This window comes from Phycodurus eques, chromosome 8, assembly GCF_024500275.1.
Source record: "Phycodurus eques isolate BA_2022a chromosome 8, UOR_Pequ_1.1, whole genome shotgun sequence".
Classification (NCBI taxonomy): Eukaryota; Metazoa; Chordata; class Actinopteri; order Syngnathiformes; family Syngnathidae; genus Phycodurus; species Phycodurus eques.
In genome coordinates, this window is record NC_084532.1 from 9,584,228 (window position 1) to 9,609,143 (window position 24,916).

The 24,916-nt window shown below is 42.0% G+C and overlaps 1 protein-coding gene across 1 annotated transcript in view; it reads left to right on the top strand.

Moving 5' to 3' along the window:
* Positions 1-17,521: 17,521 nt before the first annotated feature.
* insrb (insulin receptor b) overlaps positions 17,522-24,916 on the top strand; it is a 111,123-nt gene continuing 103,728 nt past the window's right edge. Inside the window, exon 1 of the mRNA XM_061683506.1 lies at positions 17,522-18,577. Within this exon, the coding sequence (XP_061539490.1) occupies positions 18,490-18,577 (88 nt within the window). The 5' untranslated portion in view covers positions 17,522-18,489. The remainder of the gene's footprint in view (positions 18,578-24,916) is intronic.

A 24,916-nucleotide genomic window follows, 5' to 3' on the forward strand; every position in this document is an offset into this window, starting at 1 on the left:
TGTAGCTTGTCTGGACTTGCAGCAAGCTCTGCCCCTGGCCCTTCCTCTCCACACAACCACAGAACAAAAGATGCTTTAAGCCTGCCACACGCTGCGCGACGTGGTCGAACCGGACTGGACCATCACGTTGAGTTGCCGACACACCCCCGCACATTGAGAGATTGCACAAGTGGACGTCCTGAACAACTAGCCTGTATAGGCATTTGATGCTGTGTATTCAGTAATTTGTACCTCATCACCAGAGGTGGGTAGAGTAGCCAAATATTGTACTCAAGTAAGAGTACTGTTACTTTAGAATAATATGATTCAAGTAAAAGTAAACTACAAGAATAACTTGAGTAACTTCTGATTTATTTTTCAAATCAGAGCATGCATATCAAATAAAATATAATATAGGGAGTCGACACATACCTGCCACCATTTCAATTTTTAACTTCCCCAAAACCACTAACACATGCATTGGGCCCTACAGAAACATGCATCCATCATCCAGCCATTTTCTTCCACTTATCTGAGGTCTGGTCACGAGAGCAGTAGCTTTCGCAAGGAAGCCCAGACTTCCCTCTCCACAGCCACTTCCTCCAGCTCTTCCGAGGGGATCCCGAGGCGTTCCCAGGCAAGCCGAGAGACGCAGCCTCTCCAGCGTATCCTGTGTCGTCCCCGTGGGACTTGCCCGGAACACCTCACCGGGGAGGCGTCCTGGAGGCATCCCAAACAGATGTCCGAGCCACCTCATCTGGCTCCTCTCAATGCGGAGGAGCAGCGGCTCTACTCTAAGCCCCTCCCGGATGACCCAACTTCTCACCCTATCTCTAAGGGAGAGCCCTGACACCCTGCGGAGGAAACTCTTTTCGGCCGCTTGAATCCGGGATCTCGATCTCCCGTTCCATTCTTTCCTCACTCGTGAACAAGGCCCCCAAGATATTTGAAGTACCTAGGGAGGGCACGGACGTCATTCTCCACCAAACTCCTCCCACGCCTGAGTTTTTGCCTCAGCGACCACTAAAGCTGCATTTCGCTTGGCCAACCAGTACCCATCAGCTGCCTCAGGAGTCCCATAGCCCAAAAAAGCCCGATAGGACTCCTTCTTCAGCTTGACGGCATCCCTCACCACTGGCGTCCGCCAACTGGTTCGGGGATTGCGGCCACGACAGGCACCAACTACCTTACGGCCACAGCTCCGGTCGGCCGCCTCTGCAATAGAGGCACGGAACGTGGTCCACTCTGACTCAATGTCCCCCGTCTCCCCTGAGACGTGGGTGAAGTTCTGCTGGAGGTGGGACTTGAAACTCCTTATGACCGAGGATTCTGTCAGACGTTCCCAGCAGACCCTCGCAATACGTTTGGGCCTGCCACGTCGGACCGGCATCTTCCCCGCCATCGGAGCCAACTCACCACCAGGTGGTGATCAGTTGACAGCTCCGCCCCTCTCTTCACCAGAGTGTCCAAGACATTCGGCCGCAAGTCCAATGACACGAGCACAAAGTCGATCATCGAACGGCGACCTCTGGTGTCCTGGTGCCAAGTGCACCTGTGGACACCCTTATGCTTGAACATGGTGTTCGTTATAGACAATCCATGGTGAGCACAGAAGTCAATGCAGTCAATATAGTCAATAAATATATATATATATCATTAGTCTTTTTTTCAGCAATAGGGTCTTGCGTGATGAGCGTGCATACAGGCCATGGCGGCGGAGTGCATTACTCACTGTTTTCCTTGTGACAACAGTGCCTGCTAATCCCAGGTCTTTTTGAAGCTCTCCACAGGTGGTCCTTGGCTCTTGGACAACTCTTCTGATTATTCATTGCACTCCTCTGTCAGAAATCTTGCGAGGAGCACCTGATCGAGTCAAACCTATGGTGGTATGATTGGCTTTCCACTTGCGTATTATGGCCTCAACTGTGCTCACTGGGACTTTCAGAAGCTTAAATAGTTGCCTGTATCCAATGCCATTGTTATGTTTTGCAACAATTAGTTTGCGATGGTCTTGAGACAGCTCTATGCGCTTACACATCATGAGATGTGTCTTGACTCAGACCTTGGCAATGAGACCTTTTTATAGGCCCTCAATTAGGACTGAACCAGCTGATATTCATTTGCACTGACAAGGGGCTGGATTGCTGTTTGATTTTTGATAGATTTTAGGTGTTGTCTTGGCTTTCCAGGCCTTTTCGCGCCTCCCTTTCTTCTTGTGTTCAATACTTTTTCACTGTGTCATTTCGCATTGCTATGCACAATTTAATTTCTCATCTTATTTTTTTCTACTTTCTTTGTATGTATGGATTACTTGGGTTGTTCCCAACATTTTCAGGTCAATCGCACCTTTGGAAGTAAATTTAGTGAGAAAAATAATGACGTTAAATACTTATTTCAGCCACTGTATTATATATATTATTATTATATATTAGATATTATATTAGTCTAATATACTGGTTTGGGCATGTGAAGGGATGATGGTGCTTACATCCGCCGTTTGAGAGACAATATTTGGTGACTGTGGCAAAGCGAGTTATCCACTGATTAAAGAGTCAGCGGGTTGAATCCCTGCTCCCGGCTTAATTACAAAATGCTGTTTTATGCTGATGAATTAGTTATTTATTGTTAAACGACAACATCGCCAAGACTGATCAGTCGCGGTGACTCCGGCACCCGGGAGACCAAAATATTGCTAGCTCTCCTGACAACCAATTCACTCGGAAGTTGCTGATTTATGCCTATATATAGTGTGTGTCTATATATATATATATATATATATATATATATATATATAAATGTATAGTGTTCCGTCGTTTATCGCGGGCGTTACGTTCCAAAAATAACCCACCATATGTGAAATCCATGAAGTCGGAAACTTTATTTTTTACAATTATTATACCGTTTTAAGGCTGTAAACCTCACCATTAACATTTTCTCACATTTCTCTTTTTTAAATGCTCGAAGTTCAAACCTTTGTAAGAAAAATAAGTACATTATTATTGTTGTTGTTGTACTTATTATTGTTAATATGATTGTACAACAAAACAAAGGTCAAAACCTGTTTTCAGGCGCAAACATTTGTTTAAGAAATAAAAATGTAAACATTTTCTGACAAATAATGATGGCAATTTTTTAGAAATAACGAATTTAATTTGAATGAACAACGTATGAGGTTGGGAACGTAAGAAATTACGTTCCCAGTGCAAAATTGCACTGTAAAAAAAAATCTGCGAATCCGCGATAGTCGAACCGCGAAGTAGCGAGGGTGTTTTTGTATATGCACGCAGTGTGTGCGTGTTCCATGCTCAGCTGGTGGAGCACGCAGACACCCGACAGTCCTCTAATGACGAAAACATGTTAACATCCAGAAAATCCACATTATTGGGGCGATCGTTGTTATATTTTCCAGAGGTTGAAGTGCACATTAGTAGACATGGCCACATAAATGATTGATTAAATGAACTGATTTCAGTTTTCTGACAGAAAGCGACATCAAGCTTTTTCTATGTATAAGTGTATAGGAACTGCTTTAATGTCCAAAAATACAAAATATTGGGGTGATTGTTCTGATATTTTCAGAGGTTGAAGTGGGCATAGGCAAAGATGTCCAGTTAAATTTGAGTGACGATTGCGCGCAGTTGTGTGACATTAAGCGTTGTACTTTTTCTACATGAGGAAAACTCTTGACGTCCATAAAATCCCCCCAAAATTGTGAGAGCATTCTGATATTTTCATAGATTAACTTGGCCATAAGTAGAGATGTCCACATAATTTGCTGATGATTTATTTCAGTTTTTTGACAAACCTACATTTGTAGGTTTTTCTCTATAGTAAGCATTTAGTCTGCAATGAAACTGAACGTGTTCGATTTCAATACAGGGGGTCTTCTTCCATCTCTTATCTCCACAGGTGCTGTTTTTGTTTTCATTTCACAGTTACGCTTTCCCTCAATAAAGACCGACCTCCTTGTATGCCAGATGCTATGTGCTTCTGTATCTGACTGCGTGTTTCTGTGTGTGTATGTATGTGTGTGGTTGTATTGTGTCTGTCACTCTTCCTCAACCGTTCCATCCTAATGAGGGCTCAGTACAGATGTTGCGGCAGCTCTGCGCTGCTTCTGCGGCATCTTCTCCACAATGGCTGCCATGACACCAGCGCATTATGGGAGAATATGTCCTTTATCCAACTTTGGCGGGGGAAAGATTTGAATGGTGTAATGCCTGAGTGTACACGTACTGTAATGTTTACTGCAGCCCTAAGACCTGAACCTGAATGTCACTCCCTCCCCTTGCCCACGTTGTATTCTCAGCCTGGTTTCGCCATGAGGGTTAATGGGCTGAACCTATTTGTCAGTCACTGCAGTGCAGCGCAGCGCAAAGAGTCCCCGGAGAGGGCAGAGCTGCCATGTTTGATACATGGGGCTCACGCAACACTGCTGAGATGTTTAATTTTGTACTTCTTAGCTCCTTTACCCTGTAGTGATTGGGAATTTAGGACCTCTTTAGGACTTCATGCTGGGAAATCAAGCTCATGGTTGTATCTACTTGGCCTTTAAGAAATTGTTCGGGCATTGTTGTTGAAGAAAAAAAGACAAACACTCATTTTAGTTTGGTCAGGAACCTATGTCTGTTTTTTTAAATACTTGAAGTACAATCAAATTAAAATTAAAATAAACTTCCAAATTTCTGTATGAATATTATAACACATTGCACTGCATTAATGGCCAAAAACAGGATTACAATTTAGTCAGATTTTCCACAAAAAATAATGAACATTGAAAAGAAGTTTAAATTAAACGATGTATAGCCCTATCAAATGAAAATTCAGAACAGATTTTACTAATCTTTTGTACAAAACATGACCTAATTAAAAGGTAGAAAAAATCTGCATAAAGGTAATACAAGATTGTAACATGTATCAACACCTAAAACAAAGACCAGCAAAGAAATGGATGAGAACTTTGTCAGATTTTGTACAAATAAATAATAGCATTATGGGAAAAAAAAAATAGACAAAAGTTGTGGGGTGTATATCAGCACCCTAAAAAAACAATAGCAAGAAAATGCATTATCAAAATTTAGTAAGATTTTGTACAAAAGTAATACCACAAAAAAGGTGGAAAAAGTTATACTTTATCAATACCGAAAACAAAAAAGTGTATTTTTAGTATATTGTTTTTACAAAATAATTCCCTATAAAAACAGTAATTCATCAAAACCAAAATATTTTTGGTTAATGGGTTTGCTCATGTGCATGATATACTGTAATGTTCTTAAGCAGTCGGACTATTGCAGACACGATGATAAACTAACTGGCTTCTGGCTTTGTATTGGATCAACTGATAAGAGATTGGTGTCAATACTTTTGCGAATAATGTTTTGAAAATGTGCACTGCTTCTGCAGAACGAGGAATCAAACGCTGCTCCTACAGGGAGGAGGCAGACACGGCCGTTTGGGCGACGTTCTTCTGCAGGTGCACGACTGCTTTGGAAACAAGCGAGGAGCTTCTTGGTTGATCCGTGTGTGTGTGTGTGTGTGTGTGTGTGTGTGTGTGAGTGTGAGAGAGCGAGAGAGAGTTTTGATTTAAAAAAAAAAAAAAAAAAAAAGGCCACATCCTTGGCTCTTGGACTGTTATTTGTGGGGATGTTTGGAACCAAGGTTTCTTTCAAGGGGAGCTTCAACGTCATTCGTCTGTCTGATGTTTTGTCCACTGAGATGGAATGTCAAGGCCAACCAGATGGTCCATGATTCGTAGCAAATACAAAAATGTGCTTCCTTTTGGCCCCTCAAAAAAATCTTCTCTGAGGCAAGGTCGCGAGCAACCTTGCAGCCTTTGTTTGACTGAAATGAAATAAAGTGTTTTTTAAAAAATTTAACATTGCGATAAGCCGAAAGTCATAAGAACTTTAGTGTACCTTGGAGGGGGGTGGCCTGTGAGTGACACCAGTAGCTAAAGTTGATTAGGCCCAATTTGGTCGGTCAAGCTGCGCGTGAGTGTCTGGGTGTGAGTTTTGGCAGACTGTAGCTCCTTGTGAGTGTTATATTTTGTTTGTGTGTGACCGTTTGGCCTGTTCAAGAAACAGCTGAAAGTACATCGGGGACTGCGGCGCTCCCTTCTTTCACTTCGTTCAAGTGGCGGTGTATCTGAAACTCGCGCTTACCTCACAACACAATCCCCAAAAATTCAAAAATCCTGTAAATTGGAGCACTTTTAAGTCAAGTTACCGCTGTTGTCACCGACCCCTACCGCATGTGTAGTGGGGGGGGGAAACGAGTGACACCGCTTTTCTATATTAATAGTTTAACTATATAGGACTAAAAAAAAAAACTGAGCTCTGGCCGGACGGCAGCTCTTGGAAGGGTTCTGGTCGTCGCAAACGTCTTCCATTTCAGGATTATGCAGGCCACTGTGCTCTTAGGTGGGTGACTGGTTAGAGCGTCTGCCTCACAGTTCTGAGGACCCGGGTTCAATCCCCACCTGTGTGGAGTTTGCAGGTTCTCCCAGTCCCTGCGTGGGTTTTCTCTCTCCCACATCCCAAAAACATGCATGGTAGGCTAATTGACAACTCTAATTTGCCCGTAGGTGTGAGTGCGAATGGTTGTTTGTTTGTATGTGCCCTGCGATTGGCTGGCAACCAGTTCAGGGTGGACCCCGCCTCCTGCCCGATGTTAGCTGGGATAGTCTCCAGCACGCCCGTGACCCTAGTGAGGAGAAGCGGCTCAGAAAATGGATGGATGGATGGATTTTAACAAACGGCTGCAATATAACAAATTTTCCGTACCCACTGTAAATGTATAGTCACTTCAACATATTATTTCATATACACAATTGGCCCAAAAATTGATTATTACACATATTGTTAGCAATAAATTAGATTTGAAATCAGCAGTCATGGAAAATTGCGATACACAAATATTACATGTACAATTGTTCACTTTTTGTTAAGAATAGTAAAATAAACAAATCTTGTAATAACTGTTAAAATAAAAAACATTGAAAAATGTGTGAAAAGAACAAACACATTTAGCAAAAACAGGACGTAGGCACACTTTAATTGCTTTACTGGGCTACATAAAGTGGTGCGACGGGCCAGAGCTTGAGTTTGACAGCTGTGCTCCAGTGGTATGTGAATCACTGAATTATATGTTCAAACTGTGTACGTAGCAGCGGCTTCAACTTTTCTTTTTTTAATCCAGTACACTGATACCCCGAAATGCTCCCCGGGCGCTTTCAGCTGCCCCCTGCTCCGGTGTGTTCCACTAACGTGTATGTCTTCACTGTGATGGGTTAAATGCAGAGAACACATTTTGTGTGCATGCTTGCATGTTCATAAAAATAAAATCTGATTCTTCTTCTTCTTCTTCTACATTTGCATTTAATCATTTAGCAATGTTTGTTTTGAAACCATTGTTATTTAACTTTTATGTGCAACACATCTTAATTGAATTACTAAGTCGTTTTTTATTTTATTTTATTTGATATATTTAAGGACAGTGTTAAAGTTCCAACCGTGCATAATGTTCCAGTGATTTACAACATTAAATGTACTTGAGAGGAAAAAACCCTGTGCCTCAGTTTACACAGTTGTATTTTATTGTTGGTCATTATGGTGGTACTTGGAGACCCAAGTATTTCTTTGACGTGGTATTGGGGTAAAAGTTTTGAGAAGCGCTTGCCTAGAGGATTTGAAATACAAAGAGGACTCGCTGCTGAGATCTACTGACTTACAATGTCTTCAGTTTCCCCTCTTGCTGTCCTATGTCACTCACTGGCTGCCCTCATTGTTGCTCCCTTTTTCTATCACGGACCTGTAAACTTGCCTCGTCTTTGGAGAACGCCGCACAGATGCGAATAGGTAGATACGCCGTGCGCCCTTTTGAGCTGCATGCCTACGGGGATGCCCAGCTTAGGGAGGTCAAAGGGGTCAGCGCATTCCGTGTGTGTGTGTTAGAAATCACTGGCTGCACGCTTACACAACACTGCATACACTTTGATTTGATGCATCCCGTTACAGTTAATACATATAATTGCGTTACACTTACTCGCACCGACACAACAAACGCACACCTGTATCAGCATAGGGTGCGTTGGGAAGTTCAGGCCGGGCGCGCTCTACGCAACCCGGAACCTTCGGTTACTCAGAGCGTTCGTAGTGTGTGTGTCACTCGATTTATGTAAAACTGCCACATTCAATATGGCGGATGTACTGACACATCCCTAACAATAGCCAACACGTTCAGTAGTAAAGTTATATAAAGTCTGAACTGGACTGAATTTCCGAACGGACCCCAAACACTAGGCTGAAGCTATGATTGGTCGGCGACGGCACGACGTCACGCTGGGAAGCAGTTTTGGCCGTAAAACAAGCGGACAACAACTTTTTTACGGCCGGCAGGTTATACCCGGGCCGCGACTTTTTTTGTTCTCTTTTCCTAACCTCTAACGTGTGTGGATGTCAGGACAGCCAAAAGAAAAAGGATATCAGCACATTGTGCTGCATACGGTCGCGCCCAATCAACAAGGGAACTGGGAATAACAAACAATTTGTGACCTCAATGACAAAACAAACGAAAGAAAGAAACCACACGCTTTGGCGTTGACAAAAAAAAAGTAAAACTCGTGAAAATCGGTTGGAAATTGAGCAAGCAACGACTTAGTTTCAATGTCCATGCATTGCCTTTGATGGGAACGTCGACCTCCCCAACGTGGCTGCCACGTAGGCACGTCGCATTGGCGGGCTGCTACCTTACGCTGGTTGATCTACTCTTCATATCTACGACCTAACGGCTGTGGTTAAAACATCTAAGCGATGTGATTGGGCCAGCAGATACCCTGTTGACCAATGCACTGCTGTAATTGTCGGGGGGTTCCGCGTGGTCCTAGTGCCTGTTAATGCGAAATGATCTTATCACATTGTTTTTTGTAGAGTAAAAAACTGCAGGGGACCAACACTGCCGTCTAAAAAACATGTCCTCCCTGCCCTCCCCCCATAAAGTACGCCAATGTTGCATGGTATCTACTAGGGCTGCACAATTAATAACATTTTAATCATGATCTCAATTTTGGATGCCACTATTAAATGAGCCTTATCGTCGGTGATATTTAAAATGCGGCACTGCTGCATATGAAAAGTGCATCAATTGCAGCAGTGCCCGCAATCGAGTCAGCCAGCCTCATGCCGCCTCTCCACCAACGGGCTGAGAGGGCCAACTTCAAAGTAAAAGCTTCGTATATTACTACATTTGACATCAATCCCATTTAAGCTTTTATTTTGAAGTTGGCCCTGTGCGCGCCCTTAATGAAGCCTAAGACACTATTAACAATCGCTGTAGCGGCTTGCCTTGTCATCAAACGTTCGGCTGGCTTGACTGCAGTACAAAAAAAAAAAAAAAGAGAGAGAGGGAAATCACAACTTTCAAGTTCTTTGCAGTTTGTGACCATGCACGACTGGCCAATGGTCAAGCAGAAATACGGAGACGTACCGTCCATGGCAGTGCACTATATTGACGGGGATTTTCAAATGTCGGTGCTTGCAGTCTGTTATTATGTTTTATACATTAACTATTTGGTTCCATTAAGTTGAAATTCATCATTGCACTTTGTAAAAGCATATTTATTCAGTTAGCCCTTGCTAAAGTTTTTGTTTTTGTTTTTTTGGGTACATTTATTTTTTATTATGATAATTTCTTCTTATTTAAAGATTCATTTTCCACTAGAAACTGTTACATATTGTTTGTTTAAAAGTTGTGCAATAAAAATAAAGTGTTTTCCCTAACATGAGGAATAATCGTGATAATAATATTGGTCCTGGTAGTCATGATGATCGTTTTGGCCATAATCGTGCAGCCGTAGTACCTGGGGATTGCTGTGATTTACTGTTATGTATTTACCAGTGCTTGGAGTCTTTCGTTCTTCACTTTTTGGATCTGTGACCACACTTCTTTGGGGAAGGCCACTGCATTTTATTGTTCAATAATGGCAATGGCGGCGCGGAACATGGTCCATTTGGACTCAATGTCCCCCGCCTCTCCAGGCATGCGGCCGCAAGTCCGATGACACGACCACAAAGTCGAACTGCGACCTAGGGTTTCCTGGTGCCAAGTGCTCACGTGGAGACCCTTATGCTGGAACATCGTGTTCGTTATGGACAATCCGTGGTGAGCGCAGAAGTCCAATAACAGAACACCACTCGGGTTATGACCGTGGGGGTGCGTGGCGTTCCTCCCAATCACACCCTTCCAGGTCTCACTGTCATTGCCCACATGAGCATTGTCCCCCAGCAGAACGATGGATTCCCCAGCGGGATCGCTCTCCAGCACTCCCTCCAAGGGCTCCAAAAAGGGTGGGTACTTAAACTGTTGTTTGGTCCATAGGCACAAACAACAGTCAGGACCCGTGCCCCACCCGAAGGCGGAGGGAGGCTACCCAACGTACAGGCGCCGAGACGGGGGGCAATGAGTATACCTACACCTGCTCGGCGCCTCTCACCGTGGGCTGTGTGTGGAGGCGAGTCTGACTATATCTCGTCGGAAACTTCTCAACCTCACACTCCAACTCGGGCTCCTCCCCTGCCAGAGAGATGACATTCCACGTCCCTAGACCCAGCTTCTGGAGCTAGGGAGCGGATCGCCAAGGTCCCCGCCTTCGGCCGCCGCCCAGCTGACAGCAGGGGGACCCACGTTTCCCGTGGGTGCAGGCCCAGCCACTAGGCGCTCGTCTTCGAGCCCCACAGCTAGGCCCTCCACCACGATAACGTGACGGCTCAAGGAGGGGATGTCTGTGTGTGTGTGTGTGTGTGTGTGGTTTTGTGAGATTGTGATTGGTTTGACCTTTATTACAGTGGCTTGTGACTTAATGACTATGGAAAGATGGTAAATGGACTGCACTTATATAGCGCTTTAGCTACACCATCACAGTGGCCAAAGCGCTTTACAAAGATGTGGTTCTGCAGGTTCAGACCCGTTGAGAGTAGATCTACACCCCTAGAAATTACAACCATGATGATAAACATATTGATAACTCTTTGACAGTGTCAATCCAAACTGAACATCACTAGTTTCATAAATGTATTATACAGGTCTTGTCATAGACCTCACTGGGTTCTGCAGGTGTCTTCATTAACAAATAAAATGTAAGCAAGTAAGTGGAAGTAAAAATCAGTGATCAAATTTCTGCCAGTGAAGGTCACTTCTGACGTGAGCAATGGGCCCTTTTGGAAACCTTTTTACAAGCATGAAATTTTGGTGCAGTGAAATACGATTGCCCGTCATAAAATGACTCATTTCTTTTGGGGGGACTTTCAATGTCTGGAGCACGTAATGTTTCAGAGCGCACACGCACAAGGTCAGTGGGATGTCAGTGTGTCACATAGGAATCATAGGAAATTTTTTTTTTTTTTTTTTTTTTTTTTTTTTTTTTTTTTTTACTTAGGTGGCCTTTTAGATATTTTACATCTGAGACAAGAGAATGAACATCATTAGTTTTTTTGATTTTTGTGCGAAAAGAAGCAACCAAACAAGTGTGTCCTTGTTAGGGTTGATGTAATGCGGCATGCCTGAAGACACACACACACACACACACACACACCTACACACATATACATTCATAGTGTTTACCTTCTCCTGCCTCCAACCTGAGCCAGCGCCTCCTAGGAACCTGCGACATCGACTTGACCTTGACAGTGTGTATTCACACCACATTGAATGTGTTGCTCTGACAATCTGCGGATAAAGCTGTCACTGACACATCCTCCCAGCGAGGAAGGACCCCAGGGTTCGAGGTGCCGAAAAACCGATCCTCCGGCCTTTAGGTTTGTGGCCTCAGGGAACTCCTATCAGAGCATCTGCAGGTAAGAAAGAGCAGGCAGCAGTCAGGAGGAAAACGAGGGATAAGAAAGGACTTCAAGAAAATAATACTAATGTTACAAAGTGAGCTAGAGGCTATATTCTTCTGAATTAGTCAACACATACATATTGTCACTCAACCCATTTCAAAACTAGGAAATAATGGAAAATGAAGGCAGCTTTCTGACTTGCTTAAAGATTCAGATGACGTCGCTGCAGTAGGAACGGAACTCCGTCATGTTTATAGTGTCTTGGCGGAGTGATTCAAGTTTGGCTTTGTGATTTTGTGGAGAAAAAGAGCTGTTAATGAGTACACACACAAAAAAGACAACCTTGACACTGCTGTGTGCGTGCGTTGATGAGAACGTTATGGTGTGTGTGTGTGTGTGTGAGGAAGCAAAGCTGTGTGTGACTGGCCTTTGAAATTCAACACACACAGACCAAGATGTGAACACACAGGGACACCCAACATACAGAGTGACAGAGAGAGAAAGAGGAAGTCCCGCCTTTCCTTTCCAAAAGAACCTGCCATACATCTCGATGACTTCATCCTCCAACTGGCTGCGCAATACACTTGTCGGCGTTGACATAAAGTGCACAGCCAAAGCAAATGATTGGTCCAACACAAACCTGTGTTGAGATCGTCATGATTGTCACATTCGTGCCAGCAACTTTCATAACAATATCGAACTCTTTCACTAAATACACTGTATTGACAAAAGTATTCGCACACCCATCCAAATAATCAGAATCAGGTGTTCCAATCACACGTGTATCAAATCAAGCACTTAGGCATGTGCAATGTTTTTACAAAAATTTGTGATCGAACGGGTCGCTCTCAGGAGCTCCGAGAATTCCGGCGTGGAACTGTGATAGGATGCCAACCTGTGCAACAAGTCCAGTCGTGGGGATGAACTTGACTGACCTGCGCAGAGCCCTGACCTCAACCCGACAGAACACCTTGGGGATGAATTCGAGCGGCGCCTTAGAGCCAGGCCTTCTCGTCCAACATCAGCGTGGGACCTCACAAATGCGCTTCTGGAAGAATGGTCAAAATTCCCCATAAACACACTCCTAAACCTTGCGGACAGGCTTCCCACAAGAGTTGAAGCTGTTATAGCTGCAAAGGGTGGACTGACGTCATCCTGAACCCTATGGATTGGGAATGGGATGTCACTTAAATTCATATCTGAGTCAAGTCAGAATATGTTTGGCAATACAGTGTACATGAAGTATTTAGATTTTAGTGCATTTAGTGCATCTCCACAATGAGTTTTACTTCTTTCATCGAACTGCCTAACTAAATTAAGCTTTTGGCACAGCTTTTGTAGTTTATTGACATGTACCTTTAAGCACTGTTTATGAATCTTTATATATGAATTTATATACAGTATATATATAAATGTGTGTATATACTGTACAAACACAAACATGAGTTTGTATGTTTTGTATACAGTAGCTTATGACCTCAAATGCATTATATCACATTTGAAAATAATAATAATAACACACCTACTTTAAATTTAGCCTTGAAAGTAATTCACATAAATGTTATATGTGAGAGGTTTTAATTAAGATAAAAGTAAGCCTGGATGAGATTTTGTGGCCTTGAACGGCAAAACAGCAGAACACTTCCTGCCTTGAAGGGGGCTTTTACTCGGGCTACATTACACCTTCGTCACTAATCTTTAAGGCTTTGCCGGGGTGAGGGGTCAAATTCTACAATGTGATTAGTTTACTGAGGGTTTAAAACCAATAAATAACACACACGTTAACCTCACTGTGAACTGTGAAGGATTAGAAGAGGATCATTTCACGTTCGTTGTTATTTTAATCCCAACTAAATCTATCTATCTATCTATCGATCTATCGATCTATATATCTGTCATCTATATATCTACAGTATCTATCTACCTACCGTTTATATCTTATCTGTCTGTCCAACCGTCTATGTATTTATGTATCGATGTAATGTATGTATGTACTGTATCTATCTACCTATGAATCTCTTCATCTCTCTATCCATCTTTCCATCCACTGTGTGTACTGTATGGCTTGAGGAGAGCTGTTTTCAGTGTGTACAGAAAGCTCACAGCGTAAAGCACTAACAGGGGGGAGACATTTGAAGAGGACAATCCAGCAGCACTTTGTCTATTTAAGATCATGACCCCCCCTCTTTGGTGGACACGGTGCAGCTCAGCCACAATGCCCACAGACCCCTTCGAGGCACCCTGCTTCCCACCTCATTCCTGAGACTTCCACGCCAACAAAGGTAAGAACGCACTCCCCCTTCAAACATATTAATTGAGGATATTTGGCCAACCTTGAAAGTGTGCGCAAGATTCAGTTACTGAGAGGACAATGTTTATGTGCAGCGCATGGCAGGAGACAATGATTTTCAGTTTATAACGACCTATGAAAAGTATGTGGAGTTTCTGACTTAACACTCCCTCCCATGGTACAACAAGAACAACCATGATTTCTGTAAAAAAAATGATCATCTTGATACATGACAACGCACCATCTCATGCTCCAGGGAATCCCTCTGCATCATTGGTTGCCTTGGGCACAAAGCGAGAGAAACTCATGATGTTGAGAACCTTCGGCGCATCTTCAAGCAAAAGATCTAGGAGGCAGTTCACATCCAAACAGCAGCTTTGGGAGGCTGTTCTGAGATCCTATCAAGAAATTAAAGCAGAAAATCTACTCCCCCCCCAAAAAAAAAAAACACAAGTTCAATGGATGTAAAAATTGTGAAACTGCTCTTAAATAAAAGGTCCTATGTTATAATGTAACTTGACCTCTTAAGATGCTTGTGATTGAAATAGCTTTATAAACATGACCTCCTAATCCTGGAAGTACAATTAAAAAAAGACCATTTTCAGCTCTTTAAGACCTATAGAATGTCTTGTGCGTAATAATTTGGAACAAGGCATTTTCAAGTTTTTTGTTTAAAACATTACTGTTATCATTTTTATTTTTAAAAAAACAACACGTTCTAACGCAGGGGTGTCAAACTGTATTTGGTGCGGGCCACATAACAGTTACAGTTGCCCTTATGACTGAAAGTAGTTTGTTCAACTACTGTTCAAGTTACTGTAAAAAAGCGGTTTGTTAACAGAAATACTTGCAATGCCTCAACGTTATTGAATTATTACATATGGGAATATGAAATTTTGATACAGATTTGAGCAAGAATCTTTTCAATCAGTTTTGCCCGCCAGCTGGATGTGGCCCCTTGGCCTTGAGTTTGACACCTGTGCTGTAACGGTTGATGACTTGAAAATTGTGTTGACTGTCATTTACATAGACTATTAAGGAAAATCAGATACAAATATGATTTAGGTAATAATTTGGAACTAGCAGCACGGTGAAGGACTGATTAGCACATCTGCCTCACAGTTCTGGAGACCCGGGTGGGTTCAGGCCTGGCTTCGCCTGTGTGGAGTTCGCATGCTCTCCCCCGTGCCTGTGTGGCACGAAAATGAATGAATGAATGAATGAATTTTGAACAATCCATTTTCTATGGCGCTTGTCCTCATTAGCGATGCGGGTGAGCTGGAGCACCCTGGACTGGCAGCCAGCCAGTCACAGTGCACATATAGACAAACAACCAATTCTTACTGACATTCACACCAACAGACAATTTAGGAGTCTTCAATGAACCTAACATGCATGTTTTAGAAATGTGGGAGGAAGCCAAAGTCGAAAACCCACGCAAGCATGGAGAGAACACGCAAACTCCACACAGGGAATTTGATCTGAGATTTGAGATTTGAACCCAGAACCTCTTCACTGTGAGGCTAACACGATAACCACAATTCGATAATCCCATTCACCCTGAAGTTGAACCTCTATAGACGCGTTCGGTGTCAACGCACATCATGACTTGTCTATGACTATGAAGGCAGAATGAATGAATGGCAGAATGGAAACATTTGGATCCTTGTTTATATCGGGGTGACGCCCGAATTGATTTGGCTGAACGCATTTATTTTTAGAGCCGCCAACAGAAACGTGCCAAGGGAACAGCGCTCCAGGTGGGTTAATATGCTGGAAGCCGTTTGATTCCAAGAGGAGCTGTACCTGTGTGAGGTGCGAAGAAGAGCTGTGCTTATTTGAGCGTCGGTGTCAGCACAGCACGGCGAGCACAAAGCAATGTGTTTTGACTAGATTCCATTGGCCTTAGTCCTTCAGACCCGTGACATTTAATCTCTCTAAGACCTCGTTTACTCTGCTCACTGGGTAACAACATTCCTCAGATAAACAACAAGCCCCGCTCCGCAAGCTCTTGGTGGGCCGAGACCAGCGTGTGACCATCCGTGCACACAAACAGCAACCCCTACTATGCAAGCGGGAAGGAGCCGATGTTCTTTTCATATTTTCACTTCGATTCTTACGTCAATGCAGGTTCAGGCTGTGGGGGGGTTGGGCTGGCGCGGCACAAAGGGAAGAACTAGGTTTTGTTGCAGTTCACTTAAGCTCCTTGGCCAGGACAGGTTTGAGTACAATTGGTATTTGCTATGCAAATCTTAAGGAACACAGTGTGCACCTTCCTGACCGCGGGCAGGTGTTCTATTTCCTGCTCGCAAGGCCAAGGGGCGTTCAATGTTTGTGCGGTCATTTGGTTTTGTCCGCAATCTCAAAGCAATAGTAACGCACACAAAAGTGAAGGGGTGTAAAAGGAACTTGCGATACCTCCGTATTGTTTTACTTTTATTCCGCTGCCGGCCAGGACATCAACACCTGGCTAGAAGCTAGTTGAAAGATGATTACCAAAATGAAATATGATATACAGCGAACACCTGCAAACAGGGCTGCAAATAACAGCTATTTTAATAATCTATTCATCTGTTGATTATTTTTTTTTAACAATCGTTAGGTCGGATACAAAACATTTTCAATTTCCATCCCTTGATAAAAAATAAATAAAACAACAACAGGACATTATTTGAAAATAACAGTGCAGATAATGCACAAACAAATTGATTAGGATTCAGTTCCTGTTTTGGTCCGTAACACGTCAGAAAAAAACAGACATGTTGATCATTGTTTTCCAAAGTTGAAGCAGACGTTTTCAAATGTCTTATTTTGATTCAACACAAAGATAATGAGTCTGCTTTCATGGAGGTCTACAGAAATCTGAGAATCTTGACTGTTGAGAGGTTGATATTTCAAGAATTCGGCCAATTTTAAGTTAAACAAGGTCTCTAAACGATCAATCGATGTCGGTTAATTTGATAATCGATAGGTTGTAGATGAATCGATTAATTCTTGCGCCTCTGCCTGCATATTTATGTATTTCACAGATTTCCAAGCGATTGTTTTTTGTCATGGGTTTTCACAGTTTTTTATTTTTATTGAGTGATGGATTCATTTGCTTTACAGTATTTCCTATGGGAAATATTGCTTTTTTTTAATTTTATTGTTATACTTTGTTACTAATGATTAGTCATGTAAACCGAGGTGCCGCTCCAAAAATAATTCCTCACGTTTGTTGCCCTTTTTCTTACAAAGAGCGCCGGTGTTGTTCCGTCCGTTTCGGACGCTCCAGATCCGGACCTCGGCTCGTGATCCGGTCCGGGTTTTACGCACGCGCTCCACAATTTTGGCCCAGCTGGGTGAGTGGCAGGCAGGCAGGAGTTGTTTACTGGGCGAGAGAGAGAGAGAGAGAGAGAGAGAGAGAGAGAGAGCGAGAGAGAGAGAGAGAGAGAGACTCCGCGCTCGTTCGCGCAAGGAGACACGGAAAGAGAAGAGGGGGAACCTGCCTGACTGAGACGCAACAAACGACAGCCACCAACGCAACTTTTTACACTTAACCCGTCTTTTTCTTTTGAAACAACCTCCCCCCCCCCCACACACACTTTTCTGTACCCCCCATTTTGTTCGTGACCAGCGTTAGAGACGAGACGCGCATTCGACGTTGGTGTGTGTGTGTTTTTTTCTATTTGAACTCCGGTGCCGACGCGGAAAGCTGGTTTGTTTTGGATTAGCTGGCTAGCTAGCTCGCTAGCCAGCCAGCCAGCCAGCCTCAGCGACACCCCTCCTCCTTCCTCGCATCGGCTAATCTGAGGGAAAAGAAACTGGCAGTGTGGTACGACTTTTCACCCAGCACTTCAGGCTACACGTAGCCGTCCCTTTTTAAGGGGCAGTCGTGACCATTAGCTCCCACGTTTTGTCCTTGTTGGTTAGCCCCCCCTCCCTCACCGTTTTGGACATTTTATGGTGTTGGGTGAAGGAGTTCACGGGATGGTCGTAGCTCCACATCTAGGCACGTTTTTCTTGCACGCAGCTGCCCAAAGGGAGTCTGACCTCGCTGGAATGTCCTCTTGAAGATATTGGATCCACTCCTTCATTTACCTTTTTGCCTATAATTAATGGACGGCAGCTTCCCACTTGGATATTAACCCGTTCTTGATCGAGGAGGAGACATGACCGTGGACTGTCGCCTTCACCTATGGAAAATGAACATTTCTACTCAAACGCGTGTCGCCAGAAGCAAAGACCACCGTTTTTAGGGAACACACCCCAAACTCGGGCTAGGGGGGAAGCCATTTATTACCGGGCCGAGGGTGGGGTGGGGGGCACCTCTTGAATAACAAACACTTTTTTTTTAGGGGGTGTCCACATTGGAGTTTTTGCAGATTGACGTGTCCTCGAGTGAAAATGAGGCGGTGGACGCTTAAACTGGGAGCACAACTTGTGCTTTGGATCGTGTGCATCATATGCCAGCATGGACTCGTTCAAGGAGAAAGTAAGTACACGCTTTTCTTGCAGTATTATATTATTAGTTTGCGTAGTTCACTTACAAACAACAAGAAATGTGACTTAAACTTACTAAAATATGCACTGACGTAACATCGGCATAAAATGTACATAAATTTAAAAGAATTTCAGAAATCAAACATGAATTAAAAACAGACAAAGTCTACCTAATAAAATAGAAACCTAAATACACGTTGACAGAATAATCATTAACCATAAAGAATCTTTGAATAATATAAAAATGGTCTTATTTAAAATCTAATAAATACTAAATAAGATTCTACTTGTGGGACTTCATCCCATACTAGGATTGTGTATTATAGTAGCGATTATGTATTTGTAGATGAGGCGAGTTGTGTTGATATTGACGACGCATGCGCAAAAGGTCCCTTTGGGCCCTTCTGTTTTGTTTTTTTGCACCCCCCCCCGGTGCCCGTGGCTTTGCGCCAATAACTGCTGTTCCTGCGTCACCTTTCGGAGGAAGACCACCCCCCAAGCCGTCTCTTGTCCCACCCGCGAAGGCGACTTGTCATCCCCGCTCACTCCGACGCGTCCGAAGTGCGAGCAGCTCGGCCCTTCCATGGGGACGCACGCGCCAGAGCAGCCACAATGTAAACACATTACGCACGGAAGCGGAGGATTAGCCACCATCCGAGGATGAAAACATTTGAGCGCCATAGCGGGGAGCGCCCCCCAGCTCTCCACGGAGGACTTGTGTTGTTTTTATCAATGAATTTTAGGGGGGTCGGAGTGTCGGAACGACGTCGAAATCGTACAGTGATAACCATTCCTCTGCAAATGGAAGGCAAATGCCCTATAGCTAATTTTGAACCTATTTAGAGGAGCTGAAAAACAAATGTAATCCTCTGCTTTGACAAAGAACAGCAGGGTTTCCCAATTTTGCCAAAATTAGCTATTTGGCTCCTCCCCCATGGTCCAACCTACACTAATACGAAGAACTTCATTTGACCGTATGCATCGGTTTCATATCATTAGAATGTGGTAAACTGACGTAATTTCCCCGTTCTCCTTGAAAATAATAGAATATACATTAGTTTACCACATTTTAATCATGTGCAACCTGTTCAAATTAAATAAATTCAAAGGACAATTTATTTCAATGTAATGTAATAAATACATAGTCTTTGCATGACAGCAATATACTGTGTTACACACAGCCGATACAGCACATTATTTGTCAGTCACTGCTGAATATTTTTAGAATCGATGATCATTTATTCCATTAAGTGATTCCATCAAATAATCAGATAAAAAAAATATTTTGCATTAAGGTTTATTGCAAAATCGTTTTTTTCTGATTACTATTTATTAACAGATTATTGTTTATTTGGTATTGTTTAATTATTAAACAAAACCAAATAAACAACATTTAAGCAATATCACAAGAGTTAGTGATGATTTACTCACCGTTTTTTTAAACTGAGAGCTACTCGGTTACTGATTAATGCAAAGGGGTGCTAGTTTGATATACAGTATACTTCTGAGGCTGCTTCAGTTTCAGCTACATGTCAATTCCAGGTTATCAAAACTATGGCTGCAAATTATTATTTTCGTAATAGATTAAACTGACTGTTGTTTTTACATAAATTGATTATGAAAGTTACTGATTTGGTCTGAAACATGTCACAAATTAGGCAAAATTGTTAGTCGTCGTTTTCCAAAGTAAAACCAGATGTTGGCAAATGTCTTATTTTGATGAAACACAAATTGTAATTTCTCATGTGTAATGCACCTTTAAGAAAATAATCAAAAGTCAATAGAGCGCATTATACATGGGTATAAGGAAAATGAAAAAAATCTTTTCACATTCTATTTATTTTTACTGGTACCGTAGTGTTGTATCCGCTTTGTCCATATTTGGCTAAGACTGCCCCCTTTCCTCTGATTGGCTACCTCTGTGTAGAAGACCCACTTGTGCGAGAACACACAATTGTTATGTTGACAGCGCTGGCTTGATGCGTAGAGGTAGGGGAAGATATTCGCTTGTGACGTAGATAAGTTCGAAAAATTCGAACGACCTGATTTCATGCCTCTCGGCAGAAAAACGTCTGGACCTCAGCAATGCGTGGATGATTTAAATTAATATTTTACATGTTTACTGAGGCACCATAGAGCCAATATTACATCCCAAATACTAGAAAAAGTTAGTTTGGTAAAATATGGCACTTTTATGTGACCGTGGCTCTAGACATGACTACGTGGGGGGCCATGTTCGGGAGGTCATGATGTCATGACCTCCCGAACATGGCCCCCCTGCAACAAATGTCCGTGCGAAAACATGGACAGTAACCAAACAGGTTTACGGGGTGGCACATATTTCAAGGCAGAAAGTTTTGTGTCGACTTAGCCAACTTAGCCGATTTCCCCCCTCAGCCCTAGAATCAAGGCCTCTTAGTACCATATTGATAAAAAATTGATTTTGGGGGTACGCATTATACTCTCGAGTGTATTATACATGAGAAATTACGGTAAGACATTCAGTCTGCTTTCATGAAGAACTACAGAAATCAGGTACAGGTTTTTACTGCTGAGAGGCTGAAATCTGAGGATTTGGACAATTTTAAGTTAAACAATGGAAACCATTAATCAATTATCCAAATATTTAATGATGTATTTGAATAATCATTAGTTGTTGATTAATTGTTACACCTATTATGTTATTACAAATTAATATAAATCGCTAGCCTAATAGCATAATTGCCCAAGTCACTTTTGACTTACTGTCACATTATCAATAAAAAATACTAGTGTGCTTGCTAAAACATTTTTTTCTTTATTTGTGGAGATACTCAGTCATCTAGGTCATAGTAATCTGCAAAGATTTAATCAAGGCATCTTGTTTCTTTAATTTGTTGTTTTTTTTGTTTTGTTTCCCAAAAATAACAAAATGACTCAGGCAATTATGCTTTTAGGCTTACGAAATGCAGTTTTTCTTATGCTCAAAATCAACAAACCAATACAAAATTCTGACCCGAGTTTTTGAAATGGCTGTAGTAGAATTGGAAATGTGTTTATGAAAAAACAAACAAAACGTTAAAGAATAGCGCCTAGTAGCATAATTACCTCAGTCAGTTTTTTTAATATTTTCAGAAAACAAGGAAAAAACACAACAAATTCAGCAAACAAGAAGAGGCCAGTTGCCTTGATTCAACCTTGGTAGGTTGCTATGACCTGGATGACTGAGAATCTACACAGATGTAAAAAAAAAACAACCCACATAATTTAAAAGCTCATTAGTATATCTTATTTATATTGCGACAGTAAATTAAAAAAGAACTTGCTATGCTATTGGGTCAACAGTATTTTCCACCCTGACTTGGTGGGAGCATTGTTGTTTGAGATCTGCTCCAAATGCAAAGCACCCTGTGACAACTTTTGTTGTGAATTGGGACTAGCTATACAGTAAAATTGGATTAACTTAACATCAATAGTTATGAGTTTTTCAGTGTTTACATAACATACAAATGTCTCAGTATAAATGAATATCAGTGTGTGCAACCTTTTCCATCATCGGCCATTTCTATTTTTCTAAAGATCTGCTATTAAATTTCTGGCAAATTTTTTTTAATGCTTGTTGTTCTGTATTCTGATCATTTGTAGGATAATTCTTTTGAGGTTTTTATAACAATTCTTCTGAGATAATTTTTGTATTACAATTACATGGCTGACCGGCTCAAACGTTCTTGTGGGATTAACTGTAGGTTCGAAAACAAGGGCAACAATCTTCTGTTTATTAACTTGTTTACAATTTTTCAAGTTACAAACTGGCAAATTTGATTAAAAAAAAAAAAAACAATTCCACAAAGATACATTGCCATGAAGGACATTTGTACAGTTAAGTGATCAGTGATCATAGAACAAACCACAATAATGTGACTAGTTTTTGCTTGTTTCAGTGTTGCTATTTAGACTGTGCCGTGCATTTCTTAAAATGGCTGCTTCCTCTGGCCAGGTTCAAAGCAAATGCTGTGGACACTCCACACAGGTCATGTGTGCAGACAGCGTAGAGGCCCCTGAAAGGGGTCTTATGAGACCGGGTTACTTGTACCCCTCCTTCCTCATTCTTTCTTTCCCTCTCTCTTTCTGTGTGTCCCTCTAGGAGAGTGGGGTACATGCCATTGGCTGCTTCTGGTGCCTTATTTACTCAATTCTCCGCTTAGTGACCATATTTGGCACTCTTGAGATGTTTACGCTAAAGACGGTGCGGGTCAACAACCAAAATACTCAGAATATGGAGTTCTAAGAATGCTTAGTTTTCAATATGCCCGTTATCTCAACGTCAGTCTTGGGAAAGGAGAAACTAAATTGATAAATTTACAGCACCTCGGCTACGATGAGCTAGGCCCGAGATAATGTCTTAAAGATTCTTTCTGTTTTTAATAGATTTGGATGGGCTTGTTTGCCATAGTTATCAGCAAACAGTTTTCTGAAGCAACTGCTGAGTTGTCTCCTGGCCGAACTTGTGAAAAACAAGTTGTGCAACCAGGAGGCTGGCCCCCTTCTTGTTCCTCTCAGCCTGTTGGAGAGGGCCAGTGTGTATGTGTGTATTTATGCATGTGATGTTATGTATCTTTTCCACAGCCTGACATTCATGTTACCGCTTCTGTCCACCTGCACCCAAAGCCTGACAGTTGTCACTGACAATCTGAATCAATGAAATACCTGTTCGTCTTCTCTGTTCAGAAAAACAAGCTGGCAAAGTGACAGTATTGATATTGCAATATATCGCAAGGGTACACTTTGATACGCCTAAATCAGATCTGACGTCACACGTGCAGTTGTACACTTATAGTAATGACAGGTTTGACTTTTAATAAGATACGTTGAATCTCCATATTGTCAGCACGTCATAACTAAATAACATTTGTCAGCTTGTTTTATTCCGTGGTGTCTTTAACTTGGCTTTTTGTGACATTCCTTTTGATTTGACCAAACAAAACAAATCCTCTAAAGACAGTCAAGAGCCCATTGTTGTATTTTTTTAAATAAACCAAGTGATGAAAACTTTGGAAAATTAATTCAACATTTGGTGCAGATGATTGACAACAATGCATTTTTTTTCATCGGATACACACATCTCAAAATTGGAGGAGTAAATCCGTTGTTAAACTGTGAATCATGCCAATTACAATGCAATATTTGAACGTAATGACTAATAACATAATTGGTTTTACTTTTATATCTGTTGTTAAAAGCAGGGAAAAACAAATAGGTGAATCGGGGCTTACGCGGACTTTCGTTTTATGTACACATTCAGATGCAGTGCGAAGTATTTTCAAACCTTAAAGTGTATGTACGCCTTACAATAAGACCAGTTTTAAAAAAAATAGACAGTACTTCGTTATTTTTTTTTGGAGGGGGGAGGTTATTTTTCACTCGTGTTAATCGTTGGGTTGTTAATGTTAATTAGATAAATTACATGCTATTCAATTGTTATTTATACTTATTGCACAAGAAGACTTTATACTAGTTTTGTTTAGTTTTGACTTCTCACCCGAAGTCAGCTGGGATAGGCTGCAGCTCACCCACGACTGTAATGACGATGAGTGGTATAGAACAGGGATATTGATTATCATTAATTCAGTCATAAAATAACTCAAGATACTCTGTAAATCCGGGCTGTAGTCTGAATAGATTGTGCTTCTCCACCATAGGTGAATAATACTGTAAAAAGGGGCTATGCTATTTAAATGACAGAAAATCTTGCTTCCTATGTGTCAGATTGCCACAGTTTTTTTATGATATGAGCTGGTGTGGTATTAACCTTTCTTTTAAAGGTAATTAAAACACAACAACCAGAATGCACTGTAGACTTCCAAGGGCCCTCCCATGCTGCTTTTTACATTACAGAGATTAACAAAACATAACTTCCAGTATCTATGGGGAGAGATTTGTCTCAAAATTATTTACACAAATATACTTGTATCTGCTATTGACACGTTTTTCAGATCCACAAATATATCCTTGATTTACGTGTTTGTCAAATCCACAAATGTATCCGTGATTGTCACGTTTTTCAGATCCACGAATATAGCCGCGATTTACATGTGTGGGAAGGCCCTTCCCTCCATCCACTAGGCGGCAGTGTTGCTGTCTCCGTTTATGACTGCCAATCATTTTTATGGGAATCCAGCAGTCTATAGTCCGACCGTGCTGAAATCTGGAGTAAACCACTGTGGTCAAGCCAGCCCCCAGTCGGAAAGATTAAGTCAAGCCAGCCGCCCCAACGATTGTTTATATATACTAGGCATTACTGTAACACGCCGCCTACGAGCTGCTTGGGCCGACTTCAAAATAAAGGCCTGAC